General features: G+C 41.7%; 1 protein-coding gene and 1 long non-coding RNA gene across 2 annotated transcripts; one reads left to right on the forward strand and one right to left on the reverse strand.

Annotated features, from left to right (window-relative positions):
• Window positions 1–145: 145 nt before the first annotated feature.
• Window positions 146–19,255, forward strand: LOC148899937 (solute carrier organic anion transporter family member 3A1-like). Its single transcript, XM_088991463.1, has 10 exons — window positions 146–1,081; window positions 2,426–2,885; window positions 12,409–12,507; window positions 12,698–12,964; window positions 13,325–13,489; window positions 13,566–13,764; window positions 14,432–14,567; window positions 15,534–15,706; window positions 16,517–16,581; window positions 16,712–19,255. The coding sequence occupies exons 1-10, from the start codon at window positions 905–907 to the stop codon at window positions 17,089–17,091; spliced, it is 2,121 nt and encodes a 706-aa protein (XP_088847589.1). The 5' UTR covers window positions 146–904; the 3' UTR covers window positions 17,092–19,255.
• LOC148899938 (uncharacterized) lies at window positions 13,348–19,382 on the reverse strand. The gene is made up of 3 exons (XR_016114388.1): window positions 19,248–19,382; window positions 13,516–13,752; window positions 13,348–13,440 (listed from the first exon to the last, which is right to left on the reverse strand). It is a non-coding gene; the product is annotated as an uncharacterized LOC148899938 (long non-coding RNA).
• Window positions 19,383–22,881: the final 3,499 nt, after the last annotated feature.

Below are 22,881 nucleotides of genomic sequence, written 5' to 3' on the forward strand. Positions count from 1 at the left end.
TTTCCCATAGGAAACCATTAAAATGAGAATAATCTGTTCCCAGGTCCCCATAAAACTTAATTTTCTACTAAATAAACCTTAAAAACTTCACAAAATATACCTTATTTCATGTATAATAAATGTGCTAGTGTATTGTAATTAAAGAAATAAACTGTGTTGTATAATAAAGTCGTTTTAGTTACCTTTGTGATGGTAGTTGATGGAATGGAGTGGGAGCGATTTGCCCTCACTCACACTGTCCCCTGCGCACTGCTTTTGCATACATTAATTTCCCATTGGAAACCATTAAAAATGAGAATAATCCATTTCCAGGGGTCCTCCATACTTATTTGGCATGTCTTTTTTTTATGGTGATACTAGTGCAGCGTGTTCAACCGGAGACAAATTCCTTGCGTGTTCGACATACTTGGCCAATAATTCAGATTCTGAGAACCACTTGGTTGTTATGACAGAGTGTTCCTAATACAGGGTCTTCATACACGTCCTCCGCGAACATTGACAGAAGGCTTCACGAGGCTTCACGAAGCGCCGCGGTGAAGGATGATGGAGAGCAGAAGGAGGAGGCGGCGGCACAAAGTACGTGTCATCGGGAGGTGGGGGCGGAGCATCGTCATCCTCTTGCCCGCCCGGACGATGCAGAGGATGAAGCTCAGACGAGAGTCGCTAGCGGGGTCTCTGCAGATGGCCATGTTGTAACATTCCGGAGAGACCACCGTGAAGACGGCGAAGCGCGTGATGCCGAGCGGCGCATTTCGCTGCCTCTAGCCCAGAGGAAGGGGTGGAGGTGCATGGGGGGGGGAAAGCTCCTCGCTCATCTCTCGGATGATCGGAGGCCAGACACGCGCTTGACGATCGCCTCTCCGCGGCCGCAAAGAGCCTGAAACCTGCTCGCCGTCCGGCAGAGATGCAGGTGAAAAATCAGATCTGCGGCGAGCGCGTCAGCGGCATCAGTAACGGCGACGATGACCCGGAACAGGACGACGTCAGTCAGAAGAAGATCTCCTGTTTTTCCAACATTAAGATCTTCCTGGTGTCGGAATGCGCGCTCATGCTTGCGCAAGGCACCGTGGGCGCTTATTTGGTGAGTGACTAGCTTTCTTCATCGTCTTCGTGGTCACCATCGACCACGTCCTTCAAAGGCGGGCAAGGCCGCGTGATATGAACGAGAAAAAGACGGGGCCTTTGCAGCAGCCGCGTCGTCGCTTCTTCACGTTGTAGTTGTTGTTGTCGCCGAATGAAGGCTTGCCTGGTGCATGCAAGATGTCGCCGGTGGACAATCGGAGGAACTTTGGGGCGATCTGCTAGCGCAATGGTGTCCTATTCCTTTTTTACCGCGGCTCACGTTGTAGTTAGGGTTCGCTCCCGGGGGGCCGTTGTGAATTTGGGGTAAGTCATTAGAATGTTTCATCCGCTCCATATATTACATGTACAGTGATACCTCGGCTTACGAACTTAATTGGTTGCCAGAGAGAGTGTGTAAGGCGAAAAGTGTGTATCCCAAAAATGAATTTTGCATAGGAAACCATTAAAATGAGAATAATCCGTTCCCAGGTCCCCATAAAACATAATTTTCTACTTTCTAATTTTCTAAGCCTTAGAACTACACAAAATATACCTGATTTTATACATTTATAATAAATATGCTATGGTATTATAATTAAATAAATAAACTGTACTATATAATAACGTCGTTTTATTGACCTTTGTGATGGCCGTTGATTGCTTTATGGAATGGAGTGGCTGCTTTCATCAGCATGAAACACTTGATGAGGAACGTAGCCTTCTTCTTTCACCATCTTGAGGAATGATCCCTTGTAGGTGCTTTCTCTGCAATAATTTTACCTAGTTCCTCATCAATTGTGTTCTGTTTAGCTGGGTTGAGTCCAAATGTCACTGTTTTCTATCCATTTTCTCACTCTCTCTCTCTGTCGTCTGCCTGTCTCTTTAATGTTTAAACCACCTCCCCTCACTGCTGCGTTCTTGACCAATCACGTGGATTTAACGGACGACTGCGGGCGGGGAATAGAGGGCAAAAGAAATGTCGGCTGCCATTTTCTTGTTAGGAGAACGGGCTCGTTCGCGAACGACACATCACTCGTCATGGCAGCTCCGTGTGTATCCCGAAAAATAGTTTGTATACCAAGGTAAACCTTTCATAAACTTAACGTTCATAAACCGATAAGTTCGTAAACCAAGGGGTTCGTAAACTGAGGTATCACTGTACCTCAAATTGGAGCCTTAGGATCTTATGATGTGACTTCTCTGTTTACATCTGTCCCAACCCCAATCCAATGTGCTTCATATTCTGGAACGTGGACGTGAATTTGACTCGGCAATGCGAGCAAGTCCACAAGAAGGGGAAAAAAAATGTCTCCTGTACTTTTCTTGTTTGTACACCGCCGACTCACTTGCGTTTCCCTTCCAGGTGAGCGTCCTGACCACGTTGGAGAGGCGCTTCAACCTCCAAAGCGCCGACGTGGGCGTCATCGCCAGCAGTTTCGAAATCGGGAACCTGGCCCTCATCCTTTTCGTCAGCTATTTCGGGGCCAAAGCTCACCGTCCGCGTTTGATCGGTTGCGGCGGCATGGTGATGGCGCTGGGGGCCCTTTTGTCCGCCTTGCCCGAATTCCTCACCCACCAGTACGAGTACGACGCGGGCGACGCGTGGCACGCCGAGGACGGCCGTCACGTGTGCTCCAACAGTTCGCGCTCGGATAACAACGACTCGGCCTACAAGTGCGGCGACCGGGCCAACACCAACATGATGTACCTGCTGCTGATCGGCGCCCAGGTGCTCCTCGGTATCGGCGCCACCCCCGTCCAGCCGTTGGGGGTGTCTTACATTGATGACCACGTCCACAGGAAGGACTCCTCCCTGTATATAGGTAAGCGAGGCTGCAAGGGGGGGGCGCAGTGCCAGAGCTTGGCGTTGATTCTCGGGGTCGTCGAGTGGCCGAGGCGACCGCCATGACCCATCGCTAGCTCCGCCCCTGCGTGGAAGTCAATCAAAATTTAGAAGCTTTATATGCAAGTCGCTTGGTTACGGACGATATGTGCAAGTCTTCTGCTCACCCACAGAAAAACTGATCCTGTGACTGTAAAGTGACCTTGAGAGTTTTGAAAGGCGCTGAGAAATGAAATGTATTATTATTAGCTATCTATTAGCTACTTAGCTAGCTTTCGATCTATTCGAATTACTTCCGGGCTGAGTGAACGCTGGCGCGTGTGGCTGCCGCTGCTCACCCACAAAAAAACTTATCCTGTGACAGTAAAGTGACCTTAAGAGTTTTGAAAGGCGCTTAAAAATGAAATGTATTATTATTATTATTAATAATAATCTTCGAGTTTCAAACAAATCCCAAGTCGCAGTGGGCAAAGTCAATCATTTTAAAATGTGTTTGAAATGCACAATACACACACACAGACACACAATTGATACACAAACAGACATACACATGCACGTTCAATACACAGACACCCACACACGCAATATACATACAAATAGACATATACAATCACACAATAGACACACACACACATACACACCCGAAACACGTACACATTGAAACACACACACACACAATACAGACACAAACACCCACATTCGATACACATAAATATAGACATGCACACACACACACACACACACACACACACACACACACACACACACACACACACACACACACACATTCAATATACGTACACAAAGACACCACACACAATACACATACATATAGACACACACACAAAATGCACACAATATTCGAGACACACACACAACACACAAACAATACAAACATACATTTGATGCACATACACAAACACACGCAAAATTAACATACACGTACAAATACACACGTATGCAAACGTTTGATACACATACACACACATACAATCACACACACAGTAGACACATACAATACACACACACAACACACATACGTATTCGATACACGTACACACAAAGACATTCAATACACATACACACACACAATAACATACACATACTCACACACACGCATGCAAACATTTGATACACATGCACATATACAATACACAAACACACACAGGCTCCATCACGTGTACCAAAGTTGCTACGGCAACAGTGCAGAGGCAGACCGCGAGTGAGGATGCTGGCGTCGCTCCTTGTTCTGGAGGGATTGAATCACTCGGAGACTAAAGAGAAAGGAAATCAAATAAAAAGCCACGCAGAACGACCGGTTCCCATCTCCTTCGACTTGAGCGTTTCACAACTTTTCCTGAGCCAAGTCACAAATAATAATAATAATAATAATAATAATAATAATAATAATAATATGAATAATATGAATAAGAGAATCGATGTTACGAATGTTGGGAGGAAGTGAGTTCCAGAGTTTGGGGGCAGAGCAGCTGAAAGCTCTGCCCCCCATCGTGCTGAGATGTGCAGGGGCGGGGGGCACACAGAGGTGGAGGGAAAAAGAGGATCTGAGGGAAAAAGAGGGAATAGAAATTTGAAGAAGGTCAGATAGGCAAGGTGATGAATACTACGAAATGTATAAAGAAGAATTTTAAAGTTGATTGTATATTTGAGCGGGAGCCAGTGGAGCTCTTGGAGGACGGACGGCTGTGATGTGGTGAAAGGATGAGGTTCTGGTGATGATCAGGGCTGAAGAATTTTGGACCAGTTGAAGTTTGTGGAGACGTTTCTGAGGGACACCAAAGAGAAGTGAATTGCAATAGTCAATCTGGGAGGTGACGAGACTATGAACGAGGATAGCGGTGGTGTGAGGAGTGAGAGACGAGGCAAAGACCATTGATATTGCGTAGGTGGAAGTACGCAGATCAGGTTAAGTTATTTATATGGACGTGGAAAGATAGTCTGCTGTCAAGGATGACAACTAGGCTTTTGACCTGATGGGAGGGAGAAACAGTGGAATTGTCAATCGTGAGAGATAAACTGTTAGCTTTGCTCAAGGTGGATTTGGTACCAACGAGGAGAATTTCAGTTTTCTCGCTGTTAAGTTTGAGGAAGTTATGTGTAAACCATGATTTAATTTCAGAGGGGCAAAGTGAAAGGGAAGAAGGTGGAAGAGAGGTTTGCTGGAGAGATAGAGTTGGGTGTCATCCACAAATCAACGAATAAGACAATGGCTCATTGGAAGCTCGCCGTGGTTGTTTTGCAGATCTCTGAAGTCACACCCGGCGTGAAAGCGAACCCCGCCTCAATAATGCGTTGCGACACAGAAGCAGTTAGGACTTGTTTAGCAAACACAACAGACCCACCATTAAATATTAAGCGCCGACACTTGGTGCCGAAAAGCCAACACGGTCCGCGGGGCGTCCATCCGGCCGATCGATAGCCACCTCAAAGCGCGATTGAGTCCCACCGGATGCACTCCGGCGAGTACTTAGCGATTGACCGAGGGTGACCTCACCCACAATGCACCTGCGTCGCCTCGGTGTCTGTTGTCTCCTCATTGAGGTCAACCAGACGCATTCATAAATCGTTTCATTTTCTTGCTATCAGACAGTCATGTTCTTATTCGCTCGGATGTGCCAAGGTGAAATATAAAAGTCGGGAATCGTTGCCTCAATGCTGACAAATTGAATATTGTTTACATCCCATTTGGCATCTGTGAGTACTTGACGAGTGAGTACTTGTACCGGTATCGGTCTCAAAATAAAATACAGTGATGCATCAGCTTACGAACTAAATTGGTTCCCAGAAAGTGTGTGTAAGGCGAAAAGTTCGTCTGCCAAACATGTATTTCCCATAAGAAACAAGTAAAAATAAGAATAATCTGTTCCCAGGTCCCCATAAAACACAATTTTCTACTAAATAAGCCTTAAAACTACGCAAAATATACCTACTTTATGTATAATAAATGTGCTATGGTATTGTAATTAAAGAAATAAACTGTACTATATAATAAAGTCATTTTATTTACCTTTGTGATGGTCGTTGATGTAGTTTTCATGATGCTACGCGTGGCTAAGGGTGTTTCTGTGTTGTCTAAGCAACGGTCTCAGGCAATAGAAGAGGTTGAAAAACTTCTGTTGATTTGGATTAACGAAAAGCAGCTAGCAGGGGACAGTGTGTGAGGGTATTATCGCCGAGAAAGCACGGCAACTTCACTCGGATATCATCAAGAGGCAACTACATCAACGCCCTTTACAAAGGTAAATAAAACGACTTTATTTTACAGTACAGTTTATTTCTTCAATTATAATACCATAGCACAGTTATTATACATAAAATAAGGTATATTTTGTGTAGTTTTAAGGCTTATTGAGTAAAAAATGATATTTTATGGGGATCTGGGAACGGATTATTCTCATTTTTAATGGTTTCTCATGGGAAAAAAATGTTTGGCAGACAAACTTTTCACCTTACACAAACTTTCTGGGAACCAATTAAGTTTGTAAGCTGATTTATCACTGTATATATGTATTCAGCAAATTTTTGGTTCATGCAATTTGGAAACAAAAGTGAAACTGACCCTTTGCCATTTGGAGATTAAGGGCATTTTTCTTGCTGAGTCATGTTTTGGGAAGGGTGTTAATGCGTAGTGTGAAAAACAACCACTGATAGGGGCTGAAAAGACAAAATTACTTAAATGTGCAAGCTTTAAAAAAACATTTATGGGGACCTGGGAACGGATTATTCTCATTTGAATGGTTTCCAATGGGAAATACATTTTTGCGATACACACAATGGACTTCCCTCTCCACTTTCCCGGCCGTAATGCGTGTAATGAAGCGCTGCGAGGCCACTGTTCCTCGCTTGGTTTGTTATCCGCTTCATTGCAAACGCTGTCGGACGAGACCCCCGCATTGGCCTCCACTTTTCAACTTGCCATCATCAAATTTGCTGTTGTCTTCTCCTTTGTTACTTTCATCTTCAAATAGTTGTCTGATATTTTGGGAACATCTCTAGTCACATGCTTTGCTCAAGCACTTTGAATGAGCGATCGAATTAAGTGTGGCTTCTCAAAAGCTTACGTTGGGAGCCAAAGCTGACAAAACTCAATGCGCCTCGGCTTCCATTCTGATATTTGGCTGTCGTGTTTCGCTTCACTAGCAACACAAATGCATTGAGACACTCACAAGGTTTATGTATTTACATATCAAACTAGCTAGCTAGATAGCTATCTAACGATCTATCTATCTGGCGAGCTATCTATCTATCTATCTATCTATCTATCTAACTAGCTAGCGGGCTATCTATCCATCCATCCATCTATCTTATCTAGCGAGCTATCTACCTACCTACCTACCTATTTTATGTAGCGACCTACTTACCTACCTACCTTATCTAGCGAGCTATCTACCTACCTACCTATATTATGTAGCGACCTACCTATCTACCTATCTAACTAGCTAGCTAGCTAGCTATCTATCATCCATCTATCTATCTAACTAGCTAGCTATCTAACTAGCAGGCTATCTATCCATCCATCTAGCTAGCGGGCTATCTATCCATCCATCTTATCTAGCGAGCTATCTACCTACCTACCTATCTTATCTAGCGAGCTATCTACCTACCTACCGACCTATTTTATGTAGCGACCTACTTACCTACCTACCTACCTTATCTAGCGAGCTATCTACCTACCTACCTATATTATGTAGCGACCTACCTATCTCCCTACCTACCTACCTATTTTATGTAGCGACCTACTTACCTACCTACCTACCTTATCTAGCGAGCTATCTACCTACCTACCTATATTATGTAGCGACCTACCTATCTGTCTATCTAACTAGCTAGCGGGCTATCTATCTATCTATCTATCTATCTATCTATCGAGCTCTTCTCGTTGTTTGCTAACCTCTCCACCCCACCCCATTCGCTCTTATTTATTCAAGTGGACAATGTGTCAAGCTGCCACCTGCAAATGTCTGACCACCACCACGACAACAACAAAAGCCAGAAGTCAGCCGTCATTTGATCCAACCAATGAGCTAAACTACATGCTGCTTCAATTTAAAAAATCATACAAAAATAAGAATGATCAATTGTACAGATTGTTGATTCATCTTAAATAGCTCAACTAATCCTGGTTACGGTGACATCACCTTGTTGCCGGGCAGAATTTGCAGTGCTTGATCTTAACTGCTCCATCGACAAAAATGGAATATAATTTGAAAAAAAAATGTCTTTTTTCCTGTCACATTTTCAGCACATTTTTGCCTGGCAAAGGCTTGTTAATTCTTGCGCCATTAGCCAATGACAAATAAAGCCATTGTGAATACAAGTGCAGATACAAATTCGGTCTCCATTGACACATTTATAGCATTTTGTTGCTGGGCAGAGTTTGTGAGGCTCAAGCCGAACTCTCCCTTAAAGGACAACCGACACCATTTTTTTGTTTCCGAACTGACATCAGAAAAACGTTTTATAGTATCTAAAATACCCAAAACACGCAGGCTGATGTTTTTAGTCAAATGCAAAACACCAATAAAAATGACTGAAAGTGTCCCAAAACCGCCACAAATGGAGCTTTTATTTCAAGGACAACCGTTGCCTCCAGACAAGTTGTGTCCATAATTTGTAAAATGGCTTCGAATGACTTCTACTGAGCGTATTTTACAAAGATTCCACCGCATATAGCTATATTTTACCTTTTAAAACTCACGCTGAATATTAAGGAAGTATTGTTTTCGAGTTGGCGATGAGTCCTGACGTCACGTCACGGAAGGAACGCCCCTGACCAAGAAAGGACACTCAATGCATTTTGCGGTACTTTGTTTGGTCTGAAAACTTCGTGTTGATGGCGAAATTAGAAGGAAATCACATAAATAAAGTGAGGGTGAATCGTTGTGTGTTGCACCAAGACTACTATCTGATACTAGTTGACACAAATTCCCAGCACACAAATCAGCCCATTTTCAACGTAGCTTGGGCGCCATCTTCTGCATTTTCAGGGTGCTACATTGCTGTCATTGACGGCTCGAATTGATATGAGAGGAATCCTTTAATCGATTGCAAACATTTATGCTTTCCTCTTCAGAACTACAGTAAAGTCTCGTTAAAGATGGAGGACACTGATTTGCTGTGGCGACCCCTTGAAGGGAAAAGCCGAAAGGAAAAGAAGAAGATATAGATATCGGTTATATCGATAGTACCGCTTATTACGATACTATTTCTATGAACGCAAGGAGAAAATTACATGCGCGCAGGATCGGATACAGTAAAGTCTCGTTATATCGATATCGGATATATCGATAGTCCCGGTTATATCGATACTATTTCTATGCACGCACTGAGAAAATTACATGCAAACAGGGTTGGATATATCGATAGTCCCGGTTATATCGATATTTTTTCGGACTCCCTTGAATATCGATATAACGAGACTTTACTGTATATCGATAGTCCCGGTTATATCGATATTTTTCGGACTCCCGAGAATATCGATATAACGAGACTTTACTGTATTTGAATCATATTCATAACAAGAAAGCATCTTCCCCGAATCTGAAGCCATTGTTTTGATTCTAGAGCAAGGCACGACGTACTAGCGTGACATCACAAACAAGGGGGCGGGACCTTCTGAAACTGGCCACTTCCGGTTTCAATTTGAAGTAGTTTTTAGACACTTTAAGTCATTTTTCTTGGCGTTTTGCATTTGACTAAAAATATCAGCCTGCGTGTTTTGGTTATTTTAGATGCTATAAAACGTTTTTCTGATGTCAGTTAGGAAACAAAAAAATGGTGTCGGCTGTCTTTTCAGTTGAATGATAAAAAAGTACTATGTTCCCTCTACTCTCTCACAAAGACACAGTTGAATTCAAACGAAATATTCAGTGAAACGGATGCTGTCTGAAGGCAGAAAAGAGACAAATCAAATGTTGATTTATCTTTGTGGTAATTCTGTTTGTTATTCGGCCAGATTGCACCGGTTGATTTGTAGTGTAGCTTCCTTCTAATGTGTTTTCCAATGTCCTCAGAAAGTTCCGGCTTGATTCTTCCGGTGTCATCTTACAACTAATTGCCTGTTGCGGCAACATCAATAAGAGATTTCCGTCGACGCCAGAGTGCTCACTATAAGTTTTATAGTGCTGTGCGGCTAGATTAAAAAAAAAGACTTAATACATTGAAAAGGGGCTTTAATTGTGTACATTTAGCTGAATATTGAAAACGGCAATGTAAATCAGTCACACAGTTCATATTGGTGGCAGATTGCCTTTATTCATTGCAATCTTTTTTTTTAACAGAGTTGGGAGATTAAATGGTGTATATTTATTCTTTTTTTGTAATCCATCCCATTTAACATTTTTTTACTGACATAATTGTAATTATTTTAGTGGGTAAATGATTCGTTAATTTATTTAAATTAAATTAAATCTTTGTTTGTTTTTCCTGATAAACAATGCTTTTGGAGGAATGGTAAAAGGCAACACCGTGATACCTCGGTTTACGTACCAGTTTGGCTTACGAACTTTTCGTTTTACGAATGTTAAATTTATGACGATTTTACCTTGGCATACGAACGATTTTTCGGGATACACACGGAGCGCCACAATGAGTGATGTGCCAAGCCCGTTCTGTGAACAAGAAAATGGCAGCCGACTGTTTTTGTCCTCTATTCCCCGCCCCCAGTCTTCTGTTAAAGCCATGTGATTGGTCAAGAACGCAGCAGTGAGGTGGGTGGTTAAACGACGACAGAGAGAGAGAAAATGGATAGAAAACAGTGAAATTTGGACTCTTTTCAACTTTGATAGTGCAAAGTCAGAGTGTAGACTGCAAGGTTAAAAGATCCCATCAATCAGGCTCCATAAATAACCCGCACAAGCCATCTGTATGATGCAAAAAGCTATCAACCCAGCTAAACAGAACACAATTGATGAGGAACAAGGTAAAATTATCGCAGAGAAAGCACCTACAAGGGATCATTCCTCAAGATGGTGAAAGAAGAAGGTTACGTTTCTCATCAAGTGTTTAATGCTGATGAAACCAGCCGCTCTATTCCATCAAGCCATCAACGACCATCACAAAGGTAAATAAAACGACTTTATTATACATTACCATTTATTTCTTTAATTATAATACCATAGCACATTTATTATACATAAAATAAGGTCTATTTTGTGTAGTTTTAAGGCTTAGAAAAGTAGAAAATTATGTCTTATGGGGACCTTGGAACGGATTATTCTCATTTTAATGGTTCCATATGGGAAGTTAATTTTTGGGATACACACTTTTCGCCTTACACACTCTGTCTGGGAATCAATTAAGTTCATAAGCCAATGTATCACTGTAACTAATAAATAATTTCCATCTACAAATGGCACTGCGCTCAGACAAGTTGAAACTCGAGACTAGTTGCTGCTTGATTATTTATGATGGTGCAGACTTATCAATAAATAATTGAGCTGCGTATTACACACATTTCATGTCCATTAATCTCGACAAGAGACATAGCACGGTATCGAAAATCTCAAAAGGTCAAAAAGGTTAGCATAAGATACATTCATATTCGTATAGAATGATCAATTATGAATACAAAAGCAGGCAATTCATGCGATGAGTTGTCGCAATTATAAAACATGTAAGCATGGCACGTTACATAAGTATCAATATGTATTGGAGATTACATATTTTGTAAATACAGTGTTGTAGATTGATTAAAAAAAATGATACGTTAAAAGTGTTTTGTCAATTTTTATGGAAACAATTGTACATTTGTGACGGATAGACTAGACATGATGGCAGTATGGTACATTAATAATAATAATAATACATTTTACTTCAAGCTCATCATTTCATTAGAGGTGCATTCATGAGCAAAGATATTAACTAATGTGTCAAAAAATGGTCACAGAGGGTAGATGGGCATATATATATGCTTATAAATTTAATGTATTATGAGTATTATTATTATTAAGGTTCAATAGCTCATCACGAATAATGCTAGCTAGCTTTCTATCTATTTGAGTTACTTCCGGGTTGAGTGAACGCTGGCGCGTGTGGCTGTCGCTGCTCACCCACAGAAAAAAAACTTATCCTGTGAGTGTAAAGTGTGAGTGTACATATTTAAGAAGTCCAAGATGGCGCCCGAGTAGGTAGCTATCTATTAGCTAGCTAGCTAGCTTTCAATCTATTTGAGTTACTACCGGTTCGAGTGAACGCTGGCGCATGTGGCTGCCGCTGCTCACCTGCAGAAAAAACAATACTGTGACTGTAAAGTGACCTTGCCAGCTTTGCAAGGTGCTTATAAATGAATGTATCACTAAGATTATGATTATTATTAATAATAATAATAATGTACATTGATGCGTTATCACTGAGTGGATTTGAAGGCAGGCTCCATTTTGTGCCATTCAAGCAGAGCCTTGATCCAGTGGCGCCATCTTCTGTCCGGTGAGATAAATGCATCCTGATTTGATTTGATTTTTCCCCCGGTCGTTGTCTTGCAGGTATTTTATTCTCCACTTTGGTGTTTGGGCCCGCTTGTGGCTTCATCTTGGGTTCCGTCTGTACCAAAGTCTACGTTGATGCAGTCTTCATCGACACCAGTAAGGTTTTTTTTTCCCAATCAAATCAATATTGAGCACAATCATGGTTGATTGGTTAGCACATCCAGTACAGAGAATGAATGGATGGAAATATGTAACTAAAAAAGTTAGTTTGATCACAGAAAAAAAAGACTCCATGAATGTTATCTTCTACTATGCTACATTGCCATGGTCCTCATCCCCCATGCAGGTAAACTGGACATTACCCCAGAAGACCCTCGTTGGATTGGAGCTTGGTGGGGTGGCTTCATCCTGTGCGGTGCCTTACTCTTCCTGTCGGCGCTCTTCATGTTCGGCTTCCCTCAGGCGCTTGACGAGCAGGGATTGGACGGCGGGGTGGAGAGCGAGCAGGCCATGTTGCCTTCTCCTCTCAGCCTGGACTACCAGGACAAAACGAGGGGCGGGATCCGCGGATTCGACCTGAATAGCGGACTCTCCGTATGCCAACATCTCAGAGGTGCAGTACAAGGGATTTGATTGGAGCAGATAAATAATGCGGTTTCAGCAATGAGATGTCACGAACTGGGGGCGGGGCTTTCTGAAAATCCACAATTCGCAGCTCAATTTGTTTGTCATTTTGATTGGTGTTTTGCATTTGACTAAAAATATCAGCCCGCGTGTTTTGGGTATTTTAGAACGCTATGAAACGTTTTCCTGGTGTCAGTTAGGAAACAAAAAAGTGATGTCGGTTGTCCTTTAAATGTATAAAGAAGAATGGGGGTGAAATTTGGGGATTTTGTAGACGGGGGAGTCAAAAGTGACATATTCATGAAAACATCATGCTAATATCCTCCATTTTGAATTGTATATGTTGCAGTGATCCCAAGGGTGACCAGGTACCTTTTGTCCAATCCCGTGTTCAGCTGCATCACGCTGGCTGCCTGCATGGAGATTGCCGTGGTCGCCGGTTTTGCCGCTTTTCTGGGCAAATACCTGGAGCAGCAGTTCAACCTCACCACCTCCTCAGCAAATCAGTTGCTCGGTAGGCTCGGCTTCACCAATTCTCACCTTATCGTCACTTTCTGAGGAAAAACATGTGGGCGCGGTGATGCTTCCAGGCATGACGGCCATCCCGTGCGCCTGCCTGGGCATTTTCTTGGGGGGGTTGTTGGTGAAGAAGCTGAACCTTTCGGCCTTGGGCGCCGTGCGTATGGCCATGGGCGTCAACCTGGTGTCCACGGCCTGCTACGTCTCCTTTCTCTTCTTGGGCTGTGACACTGGTCCCGTCGCCGGGGTGACGGTCGCCTATGGCAACGAGTAAGTCAGGTCACAATGAGACTGTCAACAGGGATACCAAAAAAAATACTACTATACTGTGATTACTACAACCAATAATACCACGACCGGACCACTCTTAATACTATCTATTTGCTATCTATTAGCTCGCTGGCTATCTATTTGCTATCTATTAGCTAGCTCCCTAGCTGACTATCTAATAGCTATCTGTCTAGCTAGCGGGCTATTTATTAGCTATATGGCTATCTAGCTAGTTAGCTAACTGTCTTGCTGGCTATCTATTAGCTAGCTGGCTAGTTTTCTATCTATTCGAGTTACTTCCAGGTTGAGTGAACGGTGGCGCATGTGGCTGCCGCTTTTCACCCGGAGAAAAAACTCTTGGGACTGTGGGTGAGCAGCGGCAGCCAAACGCACCAGTGTTCACTCAACCGGGAATAAATCAAATAGATCAAGTTAGATAATAGATAATAACTAATAGAAAGCTAGCTAGCTAGCTAGACAGCTGATAGATTACTACCGTAAAGACGCACAAAAAAAAAAAGCAGATAATGCTACAAAATTGTCAAAATAGTAAATACTCAATGTTCTGGCTAGCTAGCTATTAGCTATCTAGATAGCTAGCTATTAGCTAGCTACTTGAGTCAGGAAACACGGGGACATGATGTTGTTTCTGGGGCGTGTGTTGCAGGACGCTACGGCACTGGCAGCGACCAGAGTCGCCTTGCATCAGCAGCTGTAACTGTTACACGGCCTCGGTGAGCCCTGTGTGCGGTTCCAACGCCATCACCTACCTCTCCGCCTGCTTTGCCGGCTGCACCAAACCGGTGAGTTGGCGGCACACAGACACACCAACAAACAGGTGCTTTCTGATATTGTCATGCATACTTTTTTTTGGTGTATGTTTTGATCTATCAACAAGCGAATCACCAGGACTCTGCTTAAAATGGAGCCTTAAAGGACAACCGACACCTCCGGACAAGTTGCGTCTATAATTTGTAAAATCACTTCAAATGACTTCTACTGAGCGCATTTTACAAAGATTCCACCGCATATAACTATATTTTACATTTTAAGACAGGCGCTGAATATTCAGGAAGTCTTGTTTTTGAGTTGGTGACGATGGCATCACGTCTGGAACACCCTTGACCGAGAAAGCGACACACAATGCATTTTGGGTACTTTGTTTGGTCCGAAAACTTGGTGTTGATCCTTGTTGATGGCGAAATTTGAAGGAAAACACAAAAATAACACAATGGTGAAGTTGTGTGTTGTACCAAGACTACTATTTGATACTAGACACAAATTCCCAGCAGACAAATCAGCCCATTTCCAACGGAGCTTGGGCGCCATCTTGTGCATTTTCCGGGACGCTACATCGGAGTCCAGACGCCTCAAAATGATCCGGAAGGACTTCTTTAATCGATTGCAAACATTTATGCTTTCCTCTTCAGAACTATTTGAATCATATTTATAACTGGATGAGTCGCAAGACAGCATCTTCTCCGAATCTGAACTCTCTGAAGCCATTGTTTTGATTCTGGAGCAAGTCAGTTTGTGAAGGAGTATCCTGGGATGATGTCACGAACAAGGAGGGCGGGACTTCCAAGCTCATTTTGTGACAGTTTTGGGACACCAAGTCATTTTTATTGGCTTTTTGCATTTGACTAAAAAATATCAGCCTGCGTGTTTTGGCTATTTTACATGCTATAAAACGTTTTTCTGATGTCAGAAACAAAAAAATTGGTGTCGGTTGTCCTTTAACGCTCCCCCCCCCCCCTGCTGTTTGTCAGAACTTGACAGGTTGCGCGTGCATATCGAGCAGCGTTGAGGAGGCGGTGGCTCTACCAGGCAAGTGTCCGAGTCCAGGCTGCCAGGAGGCCTTCCTCACCTTCCTGTGCGTCATCTGCTTGTGTAGCATGATCGGCGCCATGGCCCAAACGCCCTCTGTCATTATCCTAATCAGGTCAGGACCGGCCGGGAGCCTTCAACGTTCATGTTTACTCAAGTTTTTAAAAAAAAAAGGAATGACACTGTGAACGCACAGCGCTGCTCTGTTGACTACCAAAAACTACTACAGTGAGACCTCAACTTACGAACTTAATTGGTTCCCAGACAGAGTGTAAGGCGAAAAGTGTGTATCTCAAAAAAAAAAATCCCATAGGAAACCATTAAAATGGGAATAATCCGTTCCCGGGTTTCCATAAAATATACTTTTCAACTAAATAAGCCTTAAAACTACACACAACATACCTTATTCTATGTATAATAAATGTGCTATTGTATTGTAATGAAAGAAATACACTGCTTTGTATCATAAAGTGACTTTATTTACATTTGTGATGGTCATTTATGGCTTGATGGAATGGCGTTGGACTTCGAAGGTCAAAGGAAATTGCTGTTTGGAAAGAGAGGCGCATTACATGACGAATGTAATTAAAGAAATAAACTGTGTGTAAAATAAAGTTGTATTTACCTTTTTGATGGTCGTTGATTGCTTATGGAAGGAGAGTCACCTTCCATAAGGACTGTTGGTAACTTAACCTCTGGTGCAGTTCGGTCGTGTGCTTCCGCCGAAGATCACTCCGCCAGCCGTGGTGGGTGTGTATTATGAAAATAGTGCTTGTTATAAGGTTTAATTTTCATAAATTTGACGTTTGTAAGACAAAAAGTTTGTAAGATGAGGTGTTTGTAAGTTGAGGTCTCACTGTACTGCTACTTAGACTACTTCTACTTTTTATATACGATTACTTTGTTGATATTTTGGCTTCTTTAGGACTGTGAGTCCCGACTTAAAGTCCTATGCACTTGGGGTTCTCTTCCTGCTCCTGAGACTCATCGGTAAGACTAAAAAGTTTGACGTTTCTCTTGATTTGTGTCTGAGTCCGAATGATTCTGGCCTCTGTGTCCCACGACGGCTACTTTTATACCCATTTTCATGCTGACAATAATGCCGCGGTCCTCATTCCAGGCTTCATCCCGCCGCCACTGATCTTTGGCATGGGCATCGACTCGACATGCCTGTTCTGGAGCTCGGTGTGTGGCGAAAAGGGCGCCTGCATGCTTTACGACAACGTGGCCTACCGCCACCTGTACGTCAGCATCGCCATCGTGCTGAAATCATCGGCTTTTCTGCTCTACGCCACCACGTGGCAGTGTTTGAGGCGCAACTACAGGAAGTACATCAAGAGCAGCGAGGGATACCTGACGCCCACCGAGCTCTTCTCCTCCAACATGACTTTGGACCGCCTGGGTAAGGAAGCAGCCCATTCGGATGCCGCCAGTCGGACCAAGTTTGTCTTCAACTTGGAGGACCAGGAAGTGTCCGACAACGTGGAGTCGGTATTGTAGTCGCCACGGTGACTCGGCCAGCAGTATTCTCCTCATTAAGAGTCTCATGTTGCTCTTCGCCGCACACAAAGGTTGCACTAAAATCATTTTCATTTCTTATTGAAGAATGGACATACTTGAAATTCTTATTTTTCAAACTGAACAGCATTTACGTCAAGGGTAATAATGTCCAATTAAAAGCATGTAGCTCTACTTTTTTAGCTGCCAAAACAAAAGTATTTTTTTGTTGTTGTTTGTCTAATCAACAATCAATTAGTTTGAGCTGATGGGGAAAAAAATTTTGTCTAAAAGAAAATAAACATTCTATTTTTTTCCTAGAGGTAAAAAAAAAACTAAATTGTTCTGAAACAAAGAATATTTTATACAATTTGGAAACTCATGTTTTTTTTTTAATTGGCCACCAATCATATTCATGTAAACATTATAAATAGGTTTAAAAACACCATTAGGTATAATTATTTAAAGGACAACTGACGTCTCTGGACAAGTTGTGTCCATAATTTGTAAAATGGCTTCAAATGACTTCTACTGAGCGGATTTTACAAAGACCGCACATAGCTATATTTGACGTTTTAAGACTCGCGCTGAATATTCCGGAAGTCTTGTTTTTGAGTTGGTGACGAGTCCTCACGTTACGTCACTGAAGGAACGCCCCTGACCGAAAAAAAAGGACACGTTGTAGCAGTCCTTCCATCACGTCAATGCATTTTGCTGTACTTTGTTTGGTCTGAAACTTCGTGTAGCACCAAAAAGAGGCAGAAGATGGCGACAAAGCTCCGTGTAGGGAATTAATCAGCCCGTTTCCACGGTGCTACATTTCCCGCCCCCAGATACCTCAAAATGGCACGGAATAAATGCTTTACTTGATTGCAAACATGTATGCTTTCCTCTTCAGAACTATTTGTATCATATTCATAACTGGATGAGTCACAAGAAAGCATATTCTCCGAATCTGAAACCATTGTTTTGATTCTCCAGCAAGGCAAGATGTCTTGGCGTGACGTCACGAACAAGGGGGCGGGACCTTCTGAAACTGGCAACTTCTGGTTTAATTTTTTTTTTTTGCAGTTTCAGCACACTTTAAGTCATTTTTATTGGTGTTTTGCATTTGACTAAAAATATCACCCTGCGTGTTTTGGCTATTTTCGATACTATAAAACGTTTTTGTGATGTCAGGAAACAAAAAAGTGATGTTGGTTGTCCTTTAAATGAGATGCTATTATATATTGTGTATTAATGTGAAATGTTTTAGACAGATTTTATATCAATAATAATTCAAATCAACTATTGATGACAGTGATTAGATTAGTCTAATTTAACATTTGTAGCTACACAACTAGCAATGAAGTGACAAGTTGTGACACTTGAATATAGAATTTGCACATTTCAACACAAGTGGATTTTATCATCATTTCATCGTAAGCCATCGATAAAAATCAACAAGAGCGCAAAGGCCATCGCAGTTGAAGTGGAACCTCTAAATTCAGATTTCCTGTTGAAAATAATGAATGTAGAATTGGTCAGTTCTTGGGGAGAACAGCACAGCTGGCAATTTTAATGAACGTTTTAAAAAAAACGCAAGTGTAAATCGTCAGGAATCACAGTTAATTGTCAAAAGAAGAGGACTGGAGTGATGCCGCTTTGAATGTGACATTACTTCCTGTGTACGTTCTCCTCTTGTTGAGCCAAAGAAAATGCCAAACACCTACAAAGTTGATCGTTAAAATAATAATAATAATACATTTCATTTATATAAAATCGTATGGATAAAAAGTACATACGATTGGATGACTTTAGCTGGTTTGCCGTGATGGGCGGCAACATTGTCGTTGGCTAACAGCAGTTTTGACGAACTGGATTTGAGCCAAAATAGTAGTTGTAAAAACGGTCCAGTTTTTTCCCCGTATAAAAGTTGTAGTACGCCGTACATTATTTAAAATAAACGCAGAACGTATAAGTTGACAGGTATTTCTACAATTTATCGACGAAAGTTTCACGTTAAAGTGAACTTCCGGGTTCTTACCACAACACCTTCAAGCGTATTGAGTTGTTTTCAGTGTAGCAAACGGCACCGCATAGTATCCCACACAACGACAATTCATAATGGAATCATCTCATTAAAATATATATACAGTATATACAAAAGCAGGACCTACCATATCCGTCGTCCTCCACCTCTCCGCGTGTATTTGTCTCCATACAAAGTGCCAAAGTGACGCATCGCCATGGCGCAACAGCCACAAACCACCTCCTCCAGCTTGTATGTAGCCATCACCGCCACCAATGGCGTCCATAAGCCGCGTCGTTGGGAAAAAATGAAAGTATGATGTCGTCACTGCTGCTCGCTGGAACTTTTAATCAAGTGAACGTGTTCTTTTTCTTTTACATCCACGCCAACCAAAAATAAAATAGAAAATAAAATGAAATTAAAAAAATGGCGGACGAACGAGTGTGCCTGTAACGTCCTCGACGACCATCTTGTTCTTGTCGAGACAACAACGGCAAGAAGTAGTCGACGCTGTTGTTCTTTTTAGCACTTCAAATGTTTTTTTTTTTGCCTTGTGATGCGAAAAAAGTAACCTTTAGAACAGCAATGCCTTTTTAAAAATCATATGAATGATTATGCAGATTTCTTTATATTTTCTCATGTTTTCTGGTACTTTTTGCAAAGGGGGGGTGGGGGATTCAACTTACGTCCATAATTCTCAACACGTTCAAAATTCCATTTTAGGAACCATTTCCCCACATTCAGAAAGGTTTTCGCTACAATTGCACATTTTCCATGAAAATAAATTCACTTGAAATGAGATATTTTTTCAAAATTAATGGAAAATGCAGCGAATCAATCGTCCTGCGTTATAAGACCGCCCTGCCCCTAAAGGCAACATTAAAGCGCTATTTCCACCTCCATGTTTGTAACTACTTTTAATAATACTAGTAATACATTTCATTTTAAGCGCCTTTCAACGCTCTCAAGGACACTTTACAGTCACAGGCAAGCCTAGGTACTATAAAATAAAATACAATCACAAATAGAATACAATAAATAAAATACAGTTATAAATAGAAACAAGAGAGAGCTACACATAAATTGCAATTTTAAATGGGTGGCTTTTAAAATGGGATTTGAAGTTGGGAAGAGAATCGATGTTACAAATGTTGGGAGGAAGTGAGTTCCAGAGTATGGGGGCAGAGCAGCTGAAAGCCCTGTCCCCCATCGTGCTGCGACAGGAGGGGGGAGGGGTCTGAGGGAACGAGAGGGAATATTTTGATTACTGTTGTTATTAATTTAGGTTATTATGAAATGCGCTACAAATCACTGTTTTAATACTCTAGTAATGATGAAATCTTGCTCCGTTCGGTCAAGTTTTTTTTTTCAAACTTTGGGAATGACATGTTCAAACTTAACAAAACGGTTTATTCAAGGCAAGGTGTTTTTTTTTCTGCATAAGGTCGCATGTTCCCTACATCTAAGAGAAACCATACAGTAAACGGAATGCTTCATTGACTAATTGTATGCGGAAGAGAGAAAAAGGGGCATTTAAGTTTGAATATATATTGCCTTTTTTTCATTAAGTTGTATTTTTTTTCAACTACATGAATTTGTATTTCTTTTTTTTAAAGCTTTACATGTAGATTCTTTGGAAAGGATTACGATGATTGTATGTTCCTTGTATATAAATTAAATATACTATTTTTGCTTTTAAAATCACGCCACCAGTGCTTTTTTTTACCATTTAGTTGTACCAAAAAATAGTTTAGCCTTCTTTTATTTTGTAAATTAAGTAACAGACAAAATAGTGAGAATTTATCATTTGACCACAAGTGTTTTTATTTTGAAAGTAGTTGCTGTATTTTTATCCAAACATGTTTAAAATACTGCCAATTAAAGAGTTAGAAAAATTTCATGAGGTAGAACAACTTCATAAATTGTCTGTTAGACACAGAAAGTAGTTCACTAGCTAGGTAGCAGGTTAGCTAGCTAGAAAGTAACCTTGCTAGCTCGAGCTAAATAGAGTAAAATCTGAATTCTCTGAATGCAGAACATACTGTAAGGAAATTTTGAAATGTATTTTTCTCTAGAACAAATATTTCCCAAGAGACAAAGACATCCTTCAAATTTTCATCATCTCAGAGTAAATTAGCTACGTAGCTATGAACTTTTCTAGCTCTATTTGGCTGGCTAGATCTAGCTAGCTATCTAGCTGGATATCTGGCTGGCTATCTATTAGCTATCAGCTTTTCTGGCTGGCTATCTATTAGCTAGCTCGTTCACTCAGTTCGTTGACGAAGCCTCTTGGACAGGAAGTGAAACGTCCGACGCTTTCAAAGAAGTACAGATGACGGCTGAAGAAACCTTTTCATCGATGGACCACTACCTACCTGTACAACTGAGAGCTTACACGGATGTATTAGCTAGATACCTATCTTTCTATATCTTTGAGTTATTCCAGGTTAAGTGCATGCTGGCGCGTGTGGCTGCCGCTGCTCACCCACATAATTTTTTAAGTGACCTTGAGAGTTTTGAAAGGCGCTTAGAAATGAAATGTATTATTATAGTGAGACTTCAACTTATGAACTTAATTGCTTCCCAGACAGAGTGTGTAAGGCGAAAAGTGTGTATCTAAAAAAAAATCCCATAGGAAACCATTAAAATGAGAATAATCCGTTCCCGGGTTTCCATAAAATATACTTTTCAACTAAGTAAGCCTTAAAACTACACACAACATACCTTATTCTATGTATAATAAATGTGCAATTGTATTGTAATGAAAGAAATACACTGCATTGTATCATAAAGTCACTTTATTCACATTTGTGATGGTCATTTATGGCATGATGGAATGGCGTTGGAGGTCAAAGGGAATTGCTGTTTGGAAAGAGAGGCGCTAATTGAAGAGAGGACTGTAATTGAAAAAATAAACTGTGCTGTAAAATAAAGTTGTATTGACCTTTTTGATGGTCGTTGATGGCTTATGGAAGGAGAGTCACCTTCCATAAGGACTGTTGGTAACTTAACCTCTGGTGCTGTTCGGTCGTGTGCTTCCGCCGAAGATCACTCCGCCAGCCGTGGTGGGTGTGTATTATGAAAATAGTGCTTATTATAAGGTTTAATTTTCATAAATTTGACGTTTGTAAGACGAAAAGTTTGTAAGTTGAGGTGTTTGTAAGTTGAGGTCTCACTGTATTAGGATAAATTGCATAACACTCTAGTGGTCAAGAATATAATTACATCCAGAATAGACAGCTGTCAACCAGTCAGTTGTGGTCAGCTGGCGGTCAATAGTACGTGTGTACAATATCATCTTTAAACGGACTTGACTGTGCTTGGAGGTCGTATGTCTAATGTCAAAGTAAGAACAATTGGTTGTGACAGCATGCTGGTTCTCCACCATGATCCCATTTCCGCCGTGGATCATCAGCAGGGTCTCCGTTCAACCGGTTCCTCGCTTCGTGGAAGACAGAGTCTCAGGCCGGTCGAGACAGGTCGCGGAAAGCACGCCATTCCATGACTTCCGAGGTCGTGTCCTTGTTTTGGCCGATTGATTCGATGACATGGGAGTGGACGGCTAAGACGTAGCCGACGTCAATTCGTCTTGCGCTCGTCTTGGCGTTTTCAAGAGCGTTGGCCTCGGCTAACGTGATGCTTCGCCTCCTGGTGACGTGACAGTCTGTCACGCCGGGCACGTTAACGTTTTGAATGAAGTCATCGAAGATGGCACGCTTAGCACGTCTGCCTTACAGTTTTTGGCTTTGCCGTTTAAAGGACAACCGACAGCATTTTTTTGT

Source organism: Hippocampus bargibanti, linkage group LG03 (genome assembly GCF_051943395.1).
Source record: "Hippocampus bargibanti isolate YZ-2025 linkage group LG03, ASM5194339v1, whole genome shotgun sequence".
NCBI lineage: Eukaryota > Metazoa > Chordata > Actinopteri > Syngnathiformes > Syngnathidae > Hippocampus > Hippocampus bargibanti.